This window comes from Halichoerus grypus, chromosome 12 (assembly GCF_964656455.1).
Source record: "Halichoerus grypus chromosome 12, mHalGry1.hap1.1, whole genome shotgun sequence".
NCBI classification, from domain to species: domain Eukaryota; kingdom Metazoa; phylum Chordata; class Mammalia; order Carnivora; family Phocidae; genus Halichoerus; species Halichoerus grypus.
The window spans coordinates 78,660,533-78,683,811 of NC_135723.1; the positions used below are offsets into that span (position 1 = coordinate 78,660,533).

The 23,279-nt window shown below is 38.3% G+C and overlaps 1 protein-coding gene across 17 annotated transcripts in view; it reads right to left on the minus strand.

Moving 5' to 3' along the window:
* CADPS2 (calcium dependent secretion activator 2) overlaps window positions 1–23,279 on the minus strand; it is a 518,420-nt gene that overhangs the window by 92,026 nt on the left and 403,115 nt on the right. For 11 of the 17 annotated variants that reach the window (XM_078059523.1, XM_078059511.1, XM_078059513.1 and 8 more), the window contains 2 exons: window positions 21,102–21,225; window positions 19,064–19,084 (listed from right to left, as the gene is read on the minus strand). In XM_078059523.1, coding sequence (XP_077915649.1) covers window positions 19,064–19,084; window positions 21,102–21,225 — 145 coding nt within the window. The remainder of the gene's footprint in view (window positions 1–19,063; window positions 19,085–21,101; window positions 21,226–23,279) is intronic. The other 6 variants (XM_078059524.1, XM_078059520.1, XM_078059522.1 and 3 more) reach the window with 1 other exon arrangement.

Here is a 23,279-nt window from a genome sequence, read left to right on the forward strand (position 1 = left end):
CCTCTGTGTGCGACTGCAAAGAGCTCTTGTCACTAACATGCACCAAAGGTGGACTAGTCAGCAAGTCCACAAATGAAATGCAGCTGCAGTCTGAGAACAATGCTCAAAAAACTGATGAAGGCTGTCTTCTTAAAGTGTTAGAGAACGACTTCTTTGTAAAAGAGTTCTCGGGGTGCCTGGGTGGCTCAGTCGTTAAGCGTCTGCCTTTGGCTCAGGTCATGATCCCAGGGTCCTGGGATCGAGCCCCATGTCTGGCTCCCTGCTCCGCGGGAAGCCTGCTTCTCCCTCTCTCACTCCCCCTACTTGTGTTCCCTCTCTTGCTGTGTCTCTCTCGGTCAGGTAAATATAATTAAAAAAAAAAAAAAAGAGTTCTCAAAATAATTTTTAATTCTCAAGAGCATATCACTTTATTTCACTTATATTCCTTAATTTTTCCATCTTTAGATTCAAAGTGGTGAATTAAATTGAGAATTCTCGACCCAAGGGATTTAGGGATTAGGAATAGGTTTTAGGGTGTATCCTTAAAATTATATGCTAATTTCTGGGTAGAGAGGCATTTGGGGGCAAGAAGGATCATAACTCTCATGTTCTCAAAGTGGTCATAAGCCAAACAAATGCTAGGAAGTCACTGAACCTTATAATTTCTACAATTCTTTCTAGCTAATAAATTCTATGCTTCCTATAAATATAAATGTTGTGCTTTCTCGACATTGGATTATATTGTTTAAACATATTTCTATGTTTAGATCATGTGTTTTTCAAAAGGAAATAGACAACAATATTTGTTTTTATCACAAAAGAAATTATTTTTCCTACCAACTTTAGTACATTATTTACTGAATCCTTACAACCATTCTGCAAGTTAGATAATTATGGCCCCTATTTCCAGATTAGGAAAAAGAGTTCTTGGAGAGGTTCAAGAAGGTGTCCAAGTTCATACAGGGCACTGAGACAGGATTAAAATCTTACCTCTGATGCCAGGTAAGCAGCAATAATGCAAAGACTTGAATTCTTTTTCATTTTCAATTCTTTGAATCACACACACATATACACACACCAAACTGACCGTATATACTCAACAGAAACTTCTGAAATGGCTGAAGGTTTCAAGAGTTTATAAAGTCACCATATCCTTACCAATAAGTATGCAATAATGGAGAATAATCACAGAAACAACCTGAAAACTTACTTCTGTTTACGAGTGAATATGTTAAAACCAGCTCTTACATTTGACACTATCTTAAATAAAGCTCTGAGAGTACGCGGTGTTCTACTGAAACTTAAGAACAGCCTAAAACATTTTATTTTTCCTAGACTAAATTTATTGAGAGGAGAACTTTGTACTTGAACATAATGGCCACTCTAATACTTTAAATAAATAGCATTTTATCAAGTACACTGCATATGCCATCTCTGGCTGTCACTCATTTGACTATCGCCAAGAAGTTAAATGCATTTTATAGTCAGAACTCTAGTGGGTAACAAGGTTATCAACAACCCCATTAAAAATCTGAACACTGAATATTTGAGAATTTCTCCTCAAAATGTTCACTTTCACTTTTTGTAACATTTTCACAGTATTACAGATATCTCTATATTCTTCAAGCTTCACACCAAGTTGCTGATGGTTGTAATACATTTCAAATTATTAATAACATTTAAAATGAATATGCCCAGAGTAGCGAGGTTTCTTCATGACTTTCAATGCACTGATCTTAGGTATGATCTTTCTTCATTTTGGAACACTTTTACTTTTTTACAATAATACTCCCTGGCTGTTCAAAGCAATTCCTTTTAATTATACCTCTGTACATTTAAGAAGAGGCCTCATTCGAGAAAAGGTAGGGAGGTGGGGAGACATTAAGAAGACAGCTTGGCTGTTTTGCTCTGGTAGGTTTTAATTCTGCTCCCCCATTGCATACTTCCAGCACATTCTCCCCAGCTGCCTCCCTTCCAGCTACTTTCCATCAAAATCTCCAGTGGCGGATACACAGTAATGCTCAGAGTGCAGGTTGTGAGGGGACCTGGGAAAAAGACCAATAAGATAATTTCAGTCCTTTTTTTCCAGATAAGATATGGAAAAATTTGTAAGGTTTTGACCTTAAGTCTTACAAACTCATATCTATACTTGCAACTAAACAAAAAATAGAATTCGATAATAATAATAAAAAAAAGTTTGAAAATTCCAGTTGGGGGGGGAGAATTTACGATGGTGGATTGAAGGACCATGGCAATAACACCATCATAATATTCCTCTTCCTTGCATCTAGGTCATGATAACCAGCTAGAGTGCATCAAAAAGTAATTCCTGTATATGCACTAAGATTTCTTGCTTGGTTCTTCAACACCCTGATTTTGTGACCCTGAATTTGATTCAACAAACATTTATTGCCTAAAAGGTATTGTACTAACAACTAAAGGGATACAATGATGAATAAGGTAATGTTTCTGCCTCCAAGAATTTCTGTATCTTTCTCCCTAACCAGATTATAAGGTAGAGGATAGCTACATATCATCTGTTTTTGTTAAATATGAGGAAGTTCTGCTATAAAACTCTGATAGAGAGTGAATTAATGCACTCAATATGCAAGAACAGCATTATTATCTTGCATGAAATAGGATCAAAGATACGTCAATAGGAAAGTTTTAGGTTGCTCATGGATAACATATGGAGATCTTCAGAAAGAAATGTTTCTTTTAATGGGTAATGTGTTTGAGGTCAGAAACCTTAGATTAGAGAGAGCTAGCAGCAGTCTAACATTGAAGGCTCCCACCTTTCTCTTCTGTCTGAAGAAAAAAAAAAGAAACACACTCTTCTGTTGCTTCTCCCTTCCTCTAAAGAATATCAGATAGATGAGGAGAAAGCCCTGACACTCAGGAGGGAACTGAGGTGAGAAACTTGTAAGACTTAAGGAGGAGCAATAGGGATAACTGTGGGTCCTGAGGGGAAAAAAAAAGAAAAAGAGGAAAGAGGGGGAGGAAAGGCAAACATGAACACTATGTAGGGAAAGGAGACAAAGGACCACAGCTTGGAAGGAGTAGGGAGATCAGCAACATAGAAGCATTCGCCTGGGATACACTGTGAGACCCAAGCAGTGAAGCTTTGCCTTGCTAGGTTTAAAAGATCAAGAAAGTTGGGCCAAGGGTACGACATCTGATTTCTTTTACCTGGAACCCCAAAGGTCATCCAGTGGCAAGGATGATCAGCATCCACCCCATGGACTGCTGGTTGGAAAGCTTATCTACCCTCAGACCTGGCTGAGCAATGGTAAAATGGATCCCTCCATTTCCTTGTGCTGTCCCCCTCCACCAAAGTAGACAGTGACTGCTTCCTCTTTTCTCACCTTACAGAAATATAAGGCAACACCACATCTCTCTTTCTCTCTCTCTCTCACACACACACTCACACGCACTGCACACTGCTTTGGGCATGTAAATGATGTGTTCCAATGAGATCAGAAAAGGTTCCATCTGAGCTACTGCTCCATGTTGGATGTCTTCCATTTATAAAGCCCTTTAGACCTAACTGGTTCAGGGAATTTCTACTGGCCCCCGATTCTGTCCTAATTTTAACCTTAATTCCTGTTGGTGTCAGTGTTCTCCCCTTTTGCAGGATCCAGACAGATGACTCAACTGGAAAGTCGAAACTTTTACTGAGGTGTTTTTCTGACCCATCCTCTGGCTCTAGCCACAGCGAGCTGTGGTAACAGAGTGGCAAGAGCCTAGCACCACCAGGTGCCTGTGAGTCCTAATCCTGGCCAGACCTCAATACTTGCGGGACTTCTCATCCTGTGAGGGAAAGGAGGGTAGGAGATCAAATACTTTCTTTCCCATTAAGCAAAACCACCCCCCCTCTCCAAACCTGCCTGCCACGTTCAGAACTTGTGACAAGATTCTGGGGGATCTCTTTTGACTTAGTCACCTAGAGGAAATAGGATGTAACTTGCTAAGAAGACTGCCTCAGAATCCAGGGGAGAAGGGGTTTCTAAAACTAAACTCCATTTCCCCAACTCTTCAGGGCCAACCTGACTCCAACTTGCCCAATACCTGACTCCCCAAGACTTGATACTATCAATTAATGCAAGAGAGTAACCTAACATTGACCCCTTCCCAGTTTGTCTGACTGCAACTTATTTTTTTTTTAAAGATTTTATTTATTTATTTGAGAGAGAGAGAGAGAGCACATGAGGAGGGGGAGGGTCAGAGGGAGAAGGAGACTCCCCGCTGAGCAGGGAGCCCGATGCGAGACTCGATCCCGGGACTCCAGGATCATGACCTGAGCCAAAGGCAGTCGCTTAACCAACTGAGCCACCCAGGCGCCTGTCTGACTGCAACTTAAATACTAGTATAGTTCTAGGAGTTCCTTTAATCAATGAATGGAAACCTTCCTTATAGATCTGTGGTTCTCAACTGCAGCAGGCACCAGAACCTCCTGGAAAGCTTGTTAAAACACAGATTGCCTGGCATTGCTCTTGGAGTTTCAGATTCAGTAGGTCTTGTTTAGGACCCAAGAATTCACCTTCCTAACAAGTTCCAGGGAAATGCCAATGATGCTGGTCTGGGGAATGCACTCTGAAAACTACTAGGGTCTATGAAAAATGAATTTAAATACAAAGGTGACCTGTTGAAACTTCAGATTATTTCCTCCTTTACAGCTTGTATAAACTTCATTTTAGGAGAGAAAGGGGACTTTTTCTGTAGAATCTGAACACGTTTTACTTTTCTGTAATGATATTCCAGATAGCATAGTGTGCATACTTGAACATTTCTGTGTGAATGAAAATATCTAGGATGTTATGGCCTCCATACAACTGTTTAAGATCTGTGAGAATACTAATACCACAGAAGTTTGAAAACAAATAGGTCTGTGGCCTGCTAATTCCTAGCACCCCTCTGGGACCAAATCATTTAATGACCCTGTCATTTAACACAAAGTTCCAGGTAATACCTCTTTGGAATTAACCATGCTAATGATGTAGTACTTCGGAATAATTGTCCTGTGGTGACAGTCACATTAACTACTTTACCTGCATTATCTTGCCCGCCAATAAATTCATTTTTAAGCAAATGGTCAACTGTAGAATTGGCCACTGGAGTATATAGGCCAATAGCAGCCAGATTGGAGCCAAACTGAACAATCTGCAGAAGCCAAGAACAAGTGGAGATCCAGGAGTAATGGGCCATAAAAAGCCAGATACATACGTGAGATGAATGTCAGTGATGCTTTGTGAGACTTTCTTTAGGAGGAATATGGAGACAGTCTTCTCTTAAGATCTTAAAATAAGGGATGATGGTGATAGAATTAGAGAAACATCAGTAGGCTTTAATATGTAGTTTAACAGTCATCACAGACAACTGTTGTGATTTTATAAGAGTGGAGAAACACAGACACCTTGGTTTGAGTTTCATTAAAGTCCTTTTAACTCCTGAGACCCTGGCTCTCAAGTCTGTGAATCAGGAAGATCCAAGATCTCATAGGAAAAAAAAAATCATTACAGTGTTGCTGGCTGCAAGGACTATGAAGGCTTGAAAGAGAAGAAAACCCTCTACAGTGGATATTTAGCTAGCTCTGGTTGGCTCTGGCTGGACATATGCTGCAGGATTCTAATGACAGCATAAAAATTTTCCACTGGCAATTCTACCTGCTAATTGTATAACAGGGGTTTTCCTAAAACCTGGTCTTTAGCCCTGATATATATCTACATATCCTCCATATCGTATATATCTATCATATATATGTATACCTCACGCTGATATATATTCAGCAGCTGAAACTGATAAATGGTCTCCTTGGTATTACTGTTCTTTATACATACATTGTATATTTCCTCTCAATATAATTCAGATTCAGAAATTGAAAACCATCAGAATAATCTCAGTTATAGCGACTGCCAGGCCAATACTAAATTATCACATAATTAAGGTCTATAGCATCTTAAATTTCAGGCCTAGTTCTTCTTGTCTTCTAACTACATTTACTTAAAACAGTCTTTCCATGGTCATTTGTTATATTCATGCATCAAAGTACCATTACACCTCCATACTCTCATTCTCCTCCTGCCCCTTAAACTCTCTTTCATTCTCAAGGAGAAGGTCTGCCATAAACAATGGGAGTCAGGCAAGGCAGGATGCCATGAGGTAGTGGGGATGAAGATGTTAGGAAATGGGCAATAGGAGGGTGAAAGGGACCACAGAGGCTGCACAGCTGGGAGGCAAGCTGGAGGAGAAGGAAAGAAAACAATATGAAAGATATACTTTGAAAAGATTTGTAACGTTGGGTGCTAAGAAATGAGTCCAAGATCTTGATGTCTATATGTATCTCTGTTTCCTTTGACATAGAAGAAAGATGTGTTAGGGCAGCCAACTAATGCGTTAGTAGTGATATTTGATGCTCATATTTGGACAATGTCTCCTTGTTGGACAGGTGTAAAGACCAGGTGTAGAGAGGAGGGTTGGGCTTAGTGATATCTTGAATATTTCTACAGTTTTAACATCCTGGGTTTGCTGGCCACTATGAAAATGTGTGTATACAAAATGCCTCAGGGATATTTTACAGGTTTATTTTTCTGAAATAAAAAAAATCTGGCATTACAAACACTGATTAGGCCTTTTCATTTAGTGCTTGAAGCTATATGGCCACTTAGTTATGGCCCCTAAGTAATGAACTCTAATTTCCAAAACTATTCATCTGTCCAGGCTCTGAGTACGTACAAACTCTGTTGAGAAATAAAGAGGTAAAATCTGTCAGTTTGCATTACTCTGGTTTTGTCCAATTGGAAAAGACTTTTGAATACATCTAAACTACTCAGATTAACAAGGTGCTGCAGAAGCCACACTGCTCTATGTCACTCGGTTTACCTGTTGACACATGTTAGTAAATAAATGAAAAGGTCACCAATCAGTTGGTTTCAAACTTTGGATTTGGAGGATGATAAATTCTACCAAATTGCTCATGAAAGAAAGAAAACTTGCTATGTCAAGACTGCATTTATCTGTGCATCACATTCCATGTAAAAGTAAAAAAAAAAAACCAAACCACATACACACAACCACACACACACACAAATACATGACACATTGTCAAGTGAGTGGAGTAAATGGACATCATTTCTGAGACCTTTTAGGGAACAGGTGTTGAACACTCATAATGAGATTTCTATGCATCTTCAGAGGAAGGAGACAAGATTCCAGCAAGAGCTGTTCAGAGTGTTATAGATCACAGCTGAGGGAATAAATCCCAGTAAGGGGCACGCCAAAGGAGGCATTACATAAATGCTTTGTTTTTTCAGGAGGTGCTTATGTTCTCGCTAAGAATTCCTACAGAAGACAAATATTCATCGAAGAGAAGCTTTTGGAAGAATATATATATTTTCCAGATCCTGGGGAATATGGGATATATTCAATTAAGTAACTCCTGATGCACTATTTTGTGTGGTTACCTTATTTTATGAATCTTTTTCCTCTGGCAACAGTGAATCAATATGATTCATGGAGCTTTCAAGGCATCACTTCAGAGGGGGCTAAGTATTTTTTTCAAGCGTAGATGGTTAGCTGACAATTCTATGTAGAAAATGAAGTAACTAAAATGGCACATGTTATGTTTTATAAGAAAGTTAAAGCAATTTTGCTTCAGCTCAAATAGGTATCAGATAAACTTTGAAAATCATCAAAGAAGTGAAAAGGTAAAAACATTAGTTGGGGATAGTTACAATAAAGAGAAATACTAAATCCACAGTGGTTGACATTGACTTCATTACACTGAAGTTTCTGACTGCTCTGGAGACCATGTTTCTATCAGAGAATGATTCAGTTTTTTTTCCACTAAGTAAGTCCTTCTTTTAAAAAAGATTTTTAGGGAGAGAGCATGTGTGCACGTGCGGGCAGTGGGGAAGGGCAGAGATAGAGGGAGTCAGTCTCAAGCCTCCCAACTCAGTGCTGTGCCCCCTCCCTGCAGGGCTCCATCCCAGGCCCCCGATATCACAATCTAAGCCAAAACCTAAACTTGGGCCCTTATCCCACTGCACCACCCAGTCCTTCTTTCTAACATTTCTGAAACAGCCCATCCTTTCCCCACTACCTTATGTTCCTACTTTATTATGGATGAAGCATAGCAGGCTCCTATTTGTACATGAGTCTACATTCTTCTTCACAGGATTTGGTGATGGTTTTGTAATCTTAGCGTCAGGCAAGGCAAGTCTTCATACACCTTTTTTTCCCTTAAGTTGACTTATTTAATAGCCTTTATTCTTCCATTTAAATTTATCATGTTTTTTTAAAAAAAACTCTGGAATTCTGATGGGACACTGCAGTGAATATATAGATTAATTTGAGGGAAAGTTTATATATTATACTATCAAGTCATTCCTCTTAGGGCCTGGACCATCTTATATTGATTTTTTTTAAAAGATTTGAGAGAGAGAGTGCGAGAGCGTGAGAGCATGTGTGAGCAGAGGCGGGGGGTGGGGGGCAGGGGCGAAGGAGAGAGAGTCCACACTGAGCACAGAGCCCTGACCCCGGGTTCTATCTCATGACCCTGAGATCAGGACCTGAGCTGAAACCAAGAGTCGGTTGCTTAACCTACTAGACGACACAGGCGCCCCTGTCTTATATCTACTTAGATTACTCTCTATAACCTTTCCTCTAGGAAATTTTACATGCTTTTGGCAAAGTCAATTCCTGGATGCCTTATAGTTTGGTTACTGTAAAAGATACTTTTGTTTATATTTTTTAGCTAGTTGATCTATGGTGTGGAACAGTGGTTCTCTGAGTGTGGTCCGTGGACCACTGGGGATCCCTAGGACTTTTCAGGGATCTGTGAGGTCAAAATTATTTTCATAATACTGAGATGTTTTTTGCCTTTTTGACTCTGTTGATGTTTACAGTGATGGTACAAAAGCAATGGCAGGTAAAACGGCTGTTACCTCAGTGCAAATCAAGGCCATGGTGCTAAATTCTACTCCTCGCTGGGTTCTTTACCCCCACGCATACCAGAAAAAAGTCAGTTTTACATATAAAAGTCCTTGATAAAACAGTAAAACAAACTTTATTGAATCCCTGCCCTTCTTGAGTACACATTTTTAAATATCTGTGACAAAATGAAAACTTTGCATAAAGCACATCTGCATACTGAAGTGGAATGATTGTCTAAAGGAAAAGTGTGTGATTGTTTGAGTCTGGCGGGGCACTGTTATTTTCAGAGAACCATTTTTAGTTGAAAAGACTACTGATGGACAAAGTATGCTTATTTAGACTTGGGGATATTTGGCAGACATTTTCGAAAAAAATGAAATCAACCTGTCACTTAAAAAAACAGTATTTGTTGCTAATTATAAAATTAAAGCTTTCAAGGAAAACTAGAATTTTAGAAAACTTGTATCTGTCATGAACTTGACAGCCTCCCAAGACTTTGAGACTTTTCTGATGAGGCAGGTGATATTAACAAGGGTGACTTTTTGATATATTTGTTAACACTAAGAAGATCTTAACTCCGTGGACCATTTACATTGTGTTAAAAAAAATCATGCATGGCAAAAGATCTATTCAAAGTACATGATGAACCAATTGGTTTTAATAGTATAAAAAGTTCATTGGTATGCTTTCAGATTCTACATTGTAATTAAACTGTAAGAAATTATCACTTGCCAAGCTTTGGTATAATATCACAGAGGAAAACCCACAATTACCTAAAAACGTCTATTAAAATACTCCTCCTTTTTCCAACTACATATCAGCATGAGGCCAGATTTCTCAAAAATATATATCAACCAAGATAACATATTGCAATAGGCTCAATGCAAGAAGCACCTGTGAGAATCCGGCTGTCTTTTACTAAGACAGCAATTAAAGAGGTGTGCAAAAAAAAATTTTTTTCAAAAGCTATTTATGTTGACAGGTGATGAGTTCCCTATTGTTATTTGTAAATATTAATATTTTATAAATTTCTCAGTTTTACTTCTAGTATGGTAAATATTGGTAGAAACAATCCATCTAAACCAAAGCTCTTTGGGATCTCAATCTTTAGAGTGTACTAGTTTGTGAGACTGAACATTTGAGAACCACTAGTGTAGAGAAAGGGTATTGATTTTAGCAGGTTGACTTTACATCTGGCAACCTTACTGAACTCTTTTATCTAAAAGGTTCTATGTAGATCCTGTTGGATTTTCTAGAGAGATGATCATTTCATCTGTAATGATTTTTTTTCTTCCCTCTGCAATGGTAGTTTTATCTCCTCTTTCCATTCCTTGGATTTACTTTTTTCATTTCTTTAATGTCGTCCAAGACTCTCAGTGTTATGACAATGATACTGTAAGTACTTGTCACTAATCCTAGTGGGAATGCCTCTAAACTTTCTTCATTATGTAAAATATTTGCTGTAGGTTTTTTCTATACGGGCTTTATAAAGTTAAGGAATTCTAGGATGCTAATAGTATAATTTTTAATCATGTTAGCAGTGAACTGTTTCACGTACTTTTTTTTTTTAATATCTCTTGAGATATGAGTTTTGCTTTTAGCTTGTTAGTTTCCTGATGTTGAACTCCTTTTATATTCCTGGTATAAACCCCATTGATTATTTTCCCAATACACTGCCGGATTTTTGTGATCTTATACTTAGGGATTTTGCATATATGCTCACAGTGAAATAGGCCTATAATAATGTTCTTTTGTTCTACTGCCTTTATCAGGTTTGGGAATTAAGATTATATTTGCTTCATGAAATGAAGTGGACAGCTTTCACTCATTTTCCATTTCACTGAACTTATTTTGTATAGGATTTGTTCCTAAAAAATTTGGTAGAACTCACCTCCAAAACCAACCCAGGCTTAGGGATTTGGGAATGGGAGGGTTCTGACAACTATTTCAATTTCTTTAAAACTGATTGGCCTGAGTTTCATTTCTTGTGTTGATCGCACCAACACAGTTTTTCAAGAAATATATCAATTTCATCCAGATTTTCAATTTTTGTCTTTGTTCATAATACTCTTCCATTATTTTCTATATCTCTTGTATCTCTTGTTATTTTCCTTTCATACTCTATTTATCTGCATTTTTTCCCTTACTCTAATGAAAGTCTATCTTACTGTTTCTATTCTCCACATCACTTAGCTTTCCTTTTACATTGTCTACATCTTTTGCCTTTCCTACTACCTTCGCTTTGATCTCCCAGATGACTAATAAGTTCTTCATCTGTATTCATCCTGTATCCAATGTTTCTTACAACCATATTATTTTCATACCTAATATTTCCATTTGGTTTTTCATGACTTCTTGTTCTTGCATCATATTTTTAGAATTTTCCTACATGTCCTTGAGTATATATATTATGCTTAATTTCAATTTTTGCTCATAAGAATAGTAAGTTCTAGATGATAGATATCATTTGTCTTTTATAAGGGCTGTACTCCTCAGGCGCCTAATTTTTTTTTTTAAAGATTTTATTTATCCATTTCACAGAGAGAGACACAGAGAGACAGAGAACACAAGCAGGGGGAGGGGGAGAAGGAGAAGCAGGCCTCTCGCTGAGCAAGGAGCCCGATGCGGGGCTCAATCCCAGGACCCTGGGATCATGACCTGAGCCGAAGGCAGACGCTTAACGACTGACCCACCCAGGTGCCCCTGGAGTCTAATTATTTTGATCTGAGAGCTCATAGCCATTCGGAGAAACTCAGGATGAGATGGTGGGCAGGTGCTTGCCTGTGTTCTTTGAGGACAGAGAAACTTCATCTTTGGAGCACAGGATCCCAGAACACAGAACCAATGTGGGTAATTCCCTTTTGCTACTAATCCATTAGGCAACGCCTAAGGAGAGGGATTCATTCTTAATCTGTGAGATTCAAAGCTGCAGCACTTGACCAAAAGTCTTCTGAGGTTGTAATTCACGAGGCTAGAGGCTGGGATGCAGAGGAGTGAAGGTGTGATACCTGAGAATGGCTCAGGCCATTCCAGTGTCCATCCCATGGCAGCACAGCTGGGCCCAGTCTTGATAATGCCACAGATACCAGCCACTGCTATCAACTCCAAAGGCAAAAGGAAAGGAACGGATTGTCTCAAGGCAATGCCCCATTCACTCTCCCTCTGCTCAGCTGTACTCCCAGCTAGTGTACCTCCCCATGAGACAGACTGGTGAGACTGGAAACCAAACTTCTTTGGGCAGACAAGTGCAGTGAAGGTGAGTGAAATAAAATTGAGTATATGCCACTCTTTGGATGGCAGATGGAAGGCAGTGGAGAGGTCAGGGTAAGGCAGCTTTATTTAGGGAGACACCATGGTTATAGATGGAAAGGAAATATGTAGAAAGAGGGAGGAACAGGAGAAAGAGATACATGATAGAATAAATTCCATCCAGAAATAAGTAGGTGCAATTGAGATCAATATCACAGGTGGATGAGTCACCTTGAAGAGGAAGATACCTCATCCCTTGGTGCTGGAGAACAGGAGCCATGGGTAGGTGGGGAAGCTGATAAGTTTGTAGGTACAGAGCTAGAGAGCTGAGGCTCACTCTGCTTCGAAGGTGGAAAGGAAGGGACTGCTCTTGAATACCTAAATTTATTTAAGATCAAGATCTTAAGAACTTAAGATCAAGTTCCTGTGATAGCCTGATTTGGAAGGAGAACATCAATCAAGATTGAATCCAGTTTCATTTTGAATATGGGATTAGCTGTGACCATCCTTGATGGAGACTGTCCTCATCTATTATAACTCACACTACAAAAATAAAGAAGGAAAAGGTGGATGGCTCATGACCAAGACTGTGAGTCAAGGAAAGGTGCCACTACTTAAGGTCACAGAAGACCTCGGCGTAAGCATGACGAATCATCCAGTGTGGGCAACATTAACGCCAACGTAAGGTATGAAAAGCCCAAACCAGAGGCAGCAGGAAAGTGCTGTCAGTAGTTGTTTTTAATCGAGTGACAGATACTAATGCCTCCTCACAATTAAACTCAGCTAAATCAGGAAGGATGTTAATGAAATGCAGACTCAGAACCAATTTCAGAGGAGAGGGCGCTAAGTGTCCTTAAATGTCTCCCTGGTTTGTCAGGAGTTGACAGAACCCTCCTAGTCCTTTGGTCACTAAAGCTGTGGGTAGTGAGTGCAGTGGCCCTGAGAGTGTTTCCAGCATTCCCATCACGCTGCCACTGGTATACTGGGTGCTCCTACGGCCTCATTTGACTTTTCACGTAGGTTGTTACCTGAGTGTGCAGAGAGCTAATGTACAACTGCACAACACACTCCTCACGTCTGAAGTCTGCCTTGAGCTACTTGAAGGTATACAGACAGCTCGAAAGCCCTGTCAGATGGAGGCCAATGTCTTCATTTGCCTCTTCTAGTCAATAATCCCTGCAACTCCTGCTTATTATGTCCCCAAAACATCTCTTGATTCATAGGAATTAATCTGTCAACATTGTCATGAGCTAACTAATTGGTGTGAACACAAATTATACAGTGTGGGGTTATTATCTTGTGTGGCTGGTGAAGTGGTGGGAAAAGAGCCGAAGCAAATAAACATACTACAAATCCTCATTCATTCCAGATCAGCTGTGGAAATGGCCAAATTCATATCACTTACATAGTACTTAAAAGAGAATATGGTCCTAATACTTTCTGGTGTATACATTATGTAGACTAAGGCTACTGGTGTAGCAAGGAAGTGGTGTTAAAGACATTAACTCAATATATTGATGAGAAAAAGATAGTTTAAAATTAACATTTCAATTGCATATTAGATGATGGAATAAAAGTAATTTATGGCTATCAAAAAAAATTTATCTTCTTAGGTGATTTAAAGCATCCATTGATCATCTGAAAAATACCCAGTTTTTCTTTGTATATAGGACAAAAATAAATTTTAATTTGATCCCTATCCAGATGATGTAGCTCAACCAGTGTTTTTACTCTACATACACATATTTTTATAAACTAAAAGCTCTTTATAGATTTATGATTTTCCCCAAAATTTTAAAGATGACGATAAGTCATTCTCTCTTACGGCCAGAAATTACATTTATCAATTTGTCCCTAAATCATCTGTGACTCAGAAGCAGAAATGGTCACAGAGGTTTAACTTTCATGCCAAAGGTCCCACTGTCCAAGCCACGCTGTCCAAAAAAGGCTACAAAGAAATTCTTTGATTCTTCAACTTGCTTTCTAGTTTTCAAGCTGAGAATTGTTTCTTCCAATATGCAAATTACCTCCATCAGAATATCATCAATTCTAATGGGAGTGCAAAATTTCAGGTCTATTATTTAGACATTAGTAACCTGAATTCATCATAACATATAATACTCAAAAAATTTTTAAATCAAATTTATAAGAAAACACATACAACTTTTATGAGAAAATGGTTATTCTAGAAATATTAGTAAAAAATTATTCACTAACAAAAAAATATCCTCATCAACTGTGCAGTTTTTATCTACTCACTTCTATACAACAGATTTTATTTATTTATTATTTATCACTACACTTTGACAATGGAGTGCTAAATTAAAAGGCCACCCAGATGGCAAACACATCCTAATGACGTAAGGACTGCCAAAGTGCAACTTCTCTCCAAGAAAGCAAGCAGTGTGGCCCTCTGGGAAAGCATCTCTACCTGTTCAACGGAGACTTTGAAAATGAGAGCACTTGGGGGTTAGACCTGGAAACCTGGCAACCAAAGGGCCCAGACAGATCCTCAGTGCACAAAGACTTTGCCTGTTCACTCCATGCTACCTTTGGTTTAGGGCACCTCCATGTTTTGAGATTAAAAATAAGTCTAGCTCCCAAATCTATGCAAAAGATCTCAGGTCAAGGCAAGCTCTAAGGAGCCACCTCTCTCTCTTTTATCGTTAAGTCCTCATACAGTGCATAGTTTTCAGGAGAAAGCAGGGACTGTTATTAGATGTATTATTGCTGTTCCTGTCTATAAGAAATTCCTTGAAGGAAGGAATTGATTCTCCTTTAAAAGGAGTTAGTTTGCATCAACAAGGTATACCATTAAAAAAAAAGACACACAATTAGGAAAATGAAGTTTCAGTACCTTTTTGAACCCTAGATTATAAATACTGTAAAAAGGATCTTACCATTACATAAGGAGTCGTGATAAAATTAAATCAAGGAAGAAAACTAGCTGATTTTGCAGCTGTGTATATCTCAAACATTTCTTAAAACTAAAAAAAAATGCTTTCTAGAAACTTTAAGTTCTCAAAATGAACTATCTGTTCTCATGAAACAAATGCAAAGAATTCCCAAGAAGAAAAGAAGCCACTGAGAGAGAGAGGGCATTTGTTCTATTTCATTTATTACAAAGCCAAAAAATCCCTTTATTCTGCAAATTTGTGTTGCAGGTGGAGAATGTGAAGAATTCCCAAGGATGGGAGACAGGACTAGGAGTCCAACTGAGCATCGTGCTGAATTATAGAAACAACTGAAACAGGTTAGACTGCTAAATATTGTTAATGTAGTTGTTCTCTATAACCTCTGGCTTCTGTGATCCAGAGTTAGGCGCCCCCATCCCTGCGCATGACAAGAGCATGAAATTCTGGTTTAATTTTTCCAATCTTGTTATTTTTAAGTGGTTAGTTTTTGCTTTTATATTGTTAATTATTCAGTGATTGATTTGAATGACCTTTTGCAAGCCAGTTTGCCAGTTTACAGATGTTCTCTCTGCTATAAATAGCCTCTCTGCCATAAACCCATTCATTTATTCAATAAATATTTACTGAGTACCAAATATGTGCCAGGCACGTTTTTCAGTACCGGAGACAGAGCAGTTATTGAAATGCAAAAGTCTTGCCCTGGTGGAGCGAACCTTCTAGGACAATAGTAGTATGAGTGAACTATACTGTGTGCCATAGAGAAAAATAAAGTAGGGAAGGGAGGGAGATGATATGGGTTGGGGGAGGGGAGAGGTTACAAATTTTAATCACTTTCAACACCTGACACTGTGAGATGTGTGTCTGTGGGGAAAAAAACAAAAAGATTCAGATGCTGGAGTCCAACTCTTAGCCTTCTGATAGGATCTGTGCTGTCCAATTAATTCAGCAGCCACTAGCCACAGGTAAACAAGTACTTGAAATGGGGCTATAAAATGTGCTAGTAGAGTAAAATACACACCCGACTTCAAAGACTATGTATGAAAAACTAATGTAAAATATCTCATTAATAATTCTGTATATTGAATACATTTTAAAATAATAATATTTTGGATATATTAGGTTAAATGAACTATTATTAAAATTAATTTCACCTGTTTCCTTTTCACCTCTTTAATGTGACTACTAGAAAATTTTAAGGTACATCTATAGCTTTCATTGTAATTCTATGGACCGTACTGTTTCAGACTTCCTTTCAAATGTCCACATATTTTAACCGAGTGTAAATTTAACTACCCAAGTTGCCGAGAAATGGGAGGCAGGAAGACCCAGGGAAATAAGACAACAGCTCAACAGGAAGACAGTGTGTTGTAATCTCTCCCTTCCTAGCTGTCTCTGGCTAGTACGGCTAGTAACCTCCTTGCTTCAGTTTCCCGGAAAAGCGATAATAGAAATATTTATTGGAAAGGGTGAATGGATACGTGTAAAGTGCTTAAAACAGTTCCTGGTAGTAAGTGTTTGCTCTTATTAAATATCTATACTTTTGGCAAAAATGACCCCTTGGCTCCTGCGATGTGCCTGAGGTGTTGAGGTCAGCACTCGGAATCAGCCCTGGACGCAGGGCAACCCAGGAACACGGAGATACAGGGGCGCAAATCTCATGTCTGCTGAACTGAACAACAGCAGCACACCCTTGTGCAGCTTACTGACTTCTTTCTGAGGTCTCGGTTACCTCTTCTGTAAAGTATCTGTTTTGTAGAGTTGTTTAAGGAACTAATGAAGCAGAGTAAATAAAAAAGCCTGAGGGAATAGGCAGTCAATAGATGACAAAATCATGACAAATCTTGGGCAGAATTCGACTCTTCTCTAGATGACAAACTAACTGAGGAAAAGGATCATAATGCCCAAGAGAATACTGCTTGGAAGTCTTATCAAGCATTTGAGCTCTTACACGTGTAACTGACTTTCTCATTTTTAGTCACTTTTAAAAGTACCTCTAAGAACATTTACTAGGTAACCCTGTTAACTTGCTACCAAATGCAACCAAAGAAATAGAACTATTATTTCTTCAAAACTCCTCTTCTGTTACTTCAGAAGATTCTTCAACTGAGATTAGTTTTCCCCTTCAATCCACTTAAAGCACCTAGACTACACTGGTTTTTCCCTCTTTTCTATTTAATTCTATTTTTTTATTAAAAAATTTTTTTGAAGACTTTTTAAAGATTTATTTATTTCACTGAGAGAGAAAGAAAGAGCAAGCGAGTGAGCAGGGGGTCGGGGTGCAGAGGGAAAGAGAGCTTTAAGCAGACTGTGCACCAAGCATGGAGCCTGACACGGGGCTCTATCTTACAACCCTAAAATCATGACCCCAGCCGAAACCAAGAGTTGGACGCCTGACTGACTGCACCACCCAGGCACCCGCTTAAAGATTTTTATTTTTTTATTTTTAAGTAATCTCTACACCCAACGTGGGGCTCGAACTCACAACCCCAAGATGAAGCATCCCATGCTCCACCGACTGAGCCAGCCAGGCGCCCCTGGGGGCATTTAATATTAAGAAAAGTGTTTCTCCTATAGTTATCAGCCTGTACCATGGAGCAGTAGTATGAATGTCGACTATGTGGCTTCTGTCTGGAAGTGAAGTACATGGAAGAGAGCAACTCTCCCATTCTCCCCTCTCTTTAATGGGAATGTGTGCAACTTTACATGGTGCCTTTGCCCTGTCCTTCATGAAGGCGCACTGTGACCCCTTCACATTTCATAAGGGAAGGAGCGTAGCCTCTGTAGGCTGGGGATCAGGACACCCGACACAAGTACCAGCTGGCTGACTTCTTTACTTTATGTCAGTGGGAAAACCTGTAACACCTCTGGACTTACTGCAGGTCAACTACACACAACCTATCTTCACAACAGAAACACTGTGAGGGATAAAGTGCCATAAGAGATTTTGAAAAAGTTTCTCAAAGAGCATAGGACTGCTGCTATTACAATGGGCGGTCATAAGAGGTGATGGTAGTCTCTAAAGTGCACTTTAGTGATCATTGTAGGTGTGTTCTTTCCCCTTCTCCTGGCTCAGAGCATTTTGTGCCTGATGCTTTCTGAGGTCAAATACTGAAACAGAATTGAAAGTTAGGAAAAATAGAAATAAAGCCCGTTAGTTGAAGACTTCAGTTAAAAACAAGCCAAACTTGTCTATAATGCTGCATGCCGGGTTTGAATGAGAGAAGGGAACTTGGGCTAGGCAGGTTCATCACTGGATGAACTAACTAGCTAACCTCTCATCTCTCTCCATAGCACCGAGAGCCTACTTTGTGTCAGCAGCGCAGGGCTGGGTGCTGGGACCCAACAGTGAACGTGTTCAGTCAGGACCCTGCCTGCAAGGGGCTAAAGAAGAGACAGGTAGGATAAACAGGTAACAGCACATGTAATTAAATTAATTACAATGGTAATAAGTGGCATAAGAAAAAAGTAAGGAAACCTTTACAAATTCAGAGACCAAGAGAAGAACGCTTTCCTAGCAACTGCCTGAGGCTGGGATTTCAGAACCCCTGTTCATTCCTCTGATGTGCAACTTTCAGAGTTAAGAGCTGCTTACTTCTTATTTAATAGCATTTATGCTTTTTACTCTGTTATTTTTCAGGAGTGATAAAGGAAAGATGGTCCTCTTTTCTAGTTGTAAGAGCCCTCCAAATACTGGCAACAGCTTCCAACTAAGATTAGTGTCCATGCTTAAAACATAATGTATAACATTAATACAACCTCGGTTTTTTGCTTTGAATTTATATAAAAAATATCACTGAACTTTTAGAGATAAATGGCCTGTATTTTCCCTACAAAGCATTAACAATAGTTCCAACAAAATCAATGTATTCTCAGTATCTTAATCAAAGTGATCTAATAGGAGCCCTGAAAAGCGGACAGCTCTCCATCAATATCAAACATCACGCACCACAATAGAAATAACAACACGTGCATGCACAAACATTCATTACCTGCTTCCTTTTCTGCTGGGCCTAAAACGTAAGAAAAGACAATTTAGGAGAAAAACAGATTCTACCCATGCTGCTCACATAATGCAGGAGGTCAATCAAGCAAGGAAAAGTAGCCACTTCCTATTTCTAACTTAAATTAGATTTTGTTCTTGGTCTGGTCCTGAGCATAAACAAAAAGTGCTTTATTTTTTTAGATATAAGAACGGGGGTTGGAAGAAAGGGAATTAATGAAATGCATAGAAGTTTTCTCATATACTAAGCATGTATTTTGTTTTGTTTTGTTTTGAAACTGGAGACTGCTCAGTAGTCCCACCCAATTAGATTTCTAGGATCCATTTTCTAGAATATTTTCACAGTCAACTAGAAATAAGAGACAGGTGACTCCAGAAGGGAAAGAAGTAGGAGAATTCCCTGCCCACTGTCCATTTAGTCCTATGATAGGCTCTTCTCTAACACAGACTTATTTTTTTGTGTGATCCAGAAGAACAGCTATGTCTTTTGACCCCCAGTGTTAACACGCCTAGCTAATTAATAAAAGCTAGCTAATTAATAAAAGCTATGACAAATAATTTTATTTGTACATGTTAAAATGGACTCTGACCAGAAAATAGAAATATTCTGCATATCTTTTCAGTATTCTTGGACAAGATAATGGTCAAAAATATTAATTAGAATAGACAGTTAAGAACAAAAGGATTCTCATAGGTTTTTTGGATAGAATTGAAACATCTGGGTAAAACAATATTATGTTTATTCAAGTTATGCACAAACTTTTTCCCCTTTATCAGATTTGAAAGGTTTTAATGTCTATTTTTGTATCGATTCTTTCAACCCACGTTCACAACACATAATATTCCAAAACACAAAAATTGTTTGAATGGGTATTCAAGATGTGAAAACCAATCTGTTTATCTTCCACTTTCCCCAAATTATCTAATATTCATTGCTTTTGCTTTAACACAACGTGATATCATAATTAATGATGTTAAACTGGTAACTAAGGAGGTTTCATGTTGTTACTCTTGTGATATAATATTGGTTGCTATAGTGATGGGATGGCTTTTTTGTTAATCACTCAGGAGGTTGGTTATTGCATGCTTGTTAGAAAGCTTGATCAGATTTGGAGAGAAAAAAGGATATAACAGCCAATTATACTCAATCTTTTTCATCATCCCAATTTTGATAAAACTATCTTAATATTAATAATTAATAAATTTATTATTAAGTACAATTTTATATTAAAAGTTACTAAATTTTTCTAATAGAGGATTTACTTTTATTTTTAGATATAAGTATTTAACATTGCAAACTTTTTCCCTAAGTTAATGCTACTTGTACTACACAAGCCAGTTGTATGATAATTAAAGCAAAATATTTGAGGCCCTTCCTATTTTTAATTATATTAAAGGACTGTTGAATAAAGCTGATTTTGTGACTTTGCTACGAATTTCAATCTAGTTATTTCTAAGCATCTTAAATTTCAGTATTCTTAATGAATGAAACCTGAAGGAAGAGGAAAAAATGTGCAGTCCTCCCTAATCTTTCAAGTGCATTAATATACGGCAAGCAATGAAAAGTTGCAGGGAATTCTTATCAGTTTATTTTGGCCCTCACCATAATCAAGTTTCCTCCTTCTCTGAGAGACACTGTTGAACAGAAAATAAAATTATGTAACACTATACCGTTACTGATCGGGAAAGAAGACACTACCCATAGTTTAAATGTTAGATGTACTTACGGTAATGTCAAAAAATACAACCCATGAAAACACCTTTTGGTTCCTTGAAAACTCAAAATAAGAACAAAGGACAACTTAAGCACGAATCCTGGGTCTTTCATTCAAGCAGAGTCCCAGGAGGCATATTAAAGCAATGAATAGGAAAAAGCTCTTCAGTTCACCAGCTGAGATTTTAATGAGACATTTCCCTTTGCCACGGTACAGGTTTGTTCAGGAAAGGAAAGAACTTCTCACAGAAAATTCAGTTAATAGGCATTGTTGGCTCTCACTGCCACTTGGACAATTGCTCAGTGCACTGACCTTCTATTTTGGCGTATTCTGTGAGTCTAGTGTAATTGATCAAGGCTGCTTTCTCGAGACATTTTCTGACCACTTTTTTCACGTCTTCAGCTGGTATGGGAGTGGCGATATCTTTCATTAAAACCTGAAGAGGGGGAGAGAAAGAGACTGCATAAAACAGAGACTGCAATCAAATTACACAAAATGTCCTAGATCTATTACGAGGAAGGGGTCCTAGGTAACACTGGGGCAAAGTAAGGAGTCGGCACTTCACAACCAGGAATGTAATCCTCCAATCTTGGCTCCTCCTGTCCGAGCCTCATTTATGCACATCAAAACCTCCCATAGGCCAAACCACCGTTCCGTGTGATGACTGTCACTTTTCCTCCAGGGGCCCACGACACCATTACAGCAATTGTTTCAGATCAGGATTATAGTCCTTGGGACAAGTAATAAGGTTTGTCTTGCACATCCCTGATAGAAAAGCTTTAAATCTTTTGAGCAATATATATATATGAAAACAGTAAAAAATTCTATGAAGAACAAGCACTGCTTTTGAGCTCTATAAAAATCCAGATCTCTAATTCCACAATTTAACTTTAATTACTTAATCTGTTGACGGGGAGAAAATCTTTTAGTGAAATGAATGGAATATCAGATGTTAAAATACACGGAAACTTTCAGAAATTAAAAAACAACAGATTATTTTCTGTTGAGTTCCTAAATATATTTTTGTTTTTGTTTTCCCTTAGAAGTATTACTATTGGCCAGGGGAAAATACAATTATATCCAGAATTCAAAACATAATGTATTTAAGCACTTTTATAATGACTCACTGATAATTTCCTTAAAACTTTCTCAGTGGTAAAATAGCTTACAGTCAGTTTTGATTATACCATTAGTTAACCTCTATCTTTTCGTATAGTTAATGCAGCTTTTCTGGCTTTACTTACATTCGAATTATAAAATAGAAGGCAAAATGTGAATATAGAGAAAACAAGAACAGTAAGTATTCTTACTATTCTATTAGTCTTTTACCGTAAAGACTCATCAAAAGAATATGAAAACATCCATTTCACGCTTTATGATTTCATTCTCTTTCAATTGGCCTCAGCACAAAGGATTTTATAATCTCAAATTTACTCAACCATTTAAGCATTCGTGATCCTTCACAATATATTTCAATTTTGTTAGGCAAGCTTTCTTTTTCAAAACAGCAAACCTTATCACTTAAAAATTTCCTTTCCATCAAATTCAATTATTCTTCATAGTCTTATATTAAAAATCTTTAACACATTTACATATATTTGGTACTTTAATTAGCACTACACATTAGATTCTTTATAGGCAAAAAAAATCCTTCTGCTGATAGTTAAAAAAACAAGCATTAATGTACTATTACGTTTTTAAATGTACTATTTTTAATGTGATTATTCCTAAAGTTTAAATTTAAAATTAATTTTGTCCCATATGCATAACCATGAACTTTACCATTAGACCTTCCCATGGTGACACACATTCATTCATTCATTCATTCACTCATTCATTAAGACAGAGAGCACACGCACAAGCGGGGGAGGGTGGGAGGCAAGGGAGAGAGGGCAGAGGGAGAGGGAGGGAGAGAATCTTAAGCAGGCTCCATGCCCCAGCACGGAGCCCAAAGTGGGGTGCGATCCCACAACCCTAAGATCATGCCCTGAGTCGAAATCAAGGGTCAGATGCTTAACCAACTGAGCCACCCAGGAGCCTGACACACTTTTAAATAATAGAAATAGCTGTTAAAATTAGAATGTATATGTCTGTTACAGAGGTGAGTCCAGGGTTGAAATCAGGTGATAGTTTATATTACCCAGGAGCTGGATATTTAATTTGGAGTAGCGGGAACTGTATCCTCTTTCCTGGCAAAATACAGATTAAGGGCTGGCAAAAGCAAAAAGGGAGACACAGCTTGTTTCCTGTATCCCCTCCATTTCTTCCAAAGCATAGTAAGTATGAAGAATTCACATGTAGATTTTGTTTTTCTAAGATGTCAATAAGTACAGAGACACAGAAATGAAGAATGGCCCTACCATTTCTCTCTCAGTTCAGCAAGAGACATGATAAGTGACTTTAAGTGGAAAAAAGGTCACTGTTCATCCTGGCCCGTGTCAGTACATGAGGGCATCCATGCCATCAGGAACTCTTCCCTGCTGGGGGAGG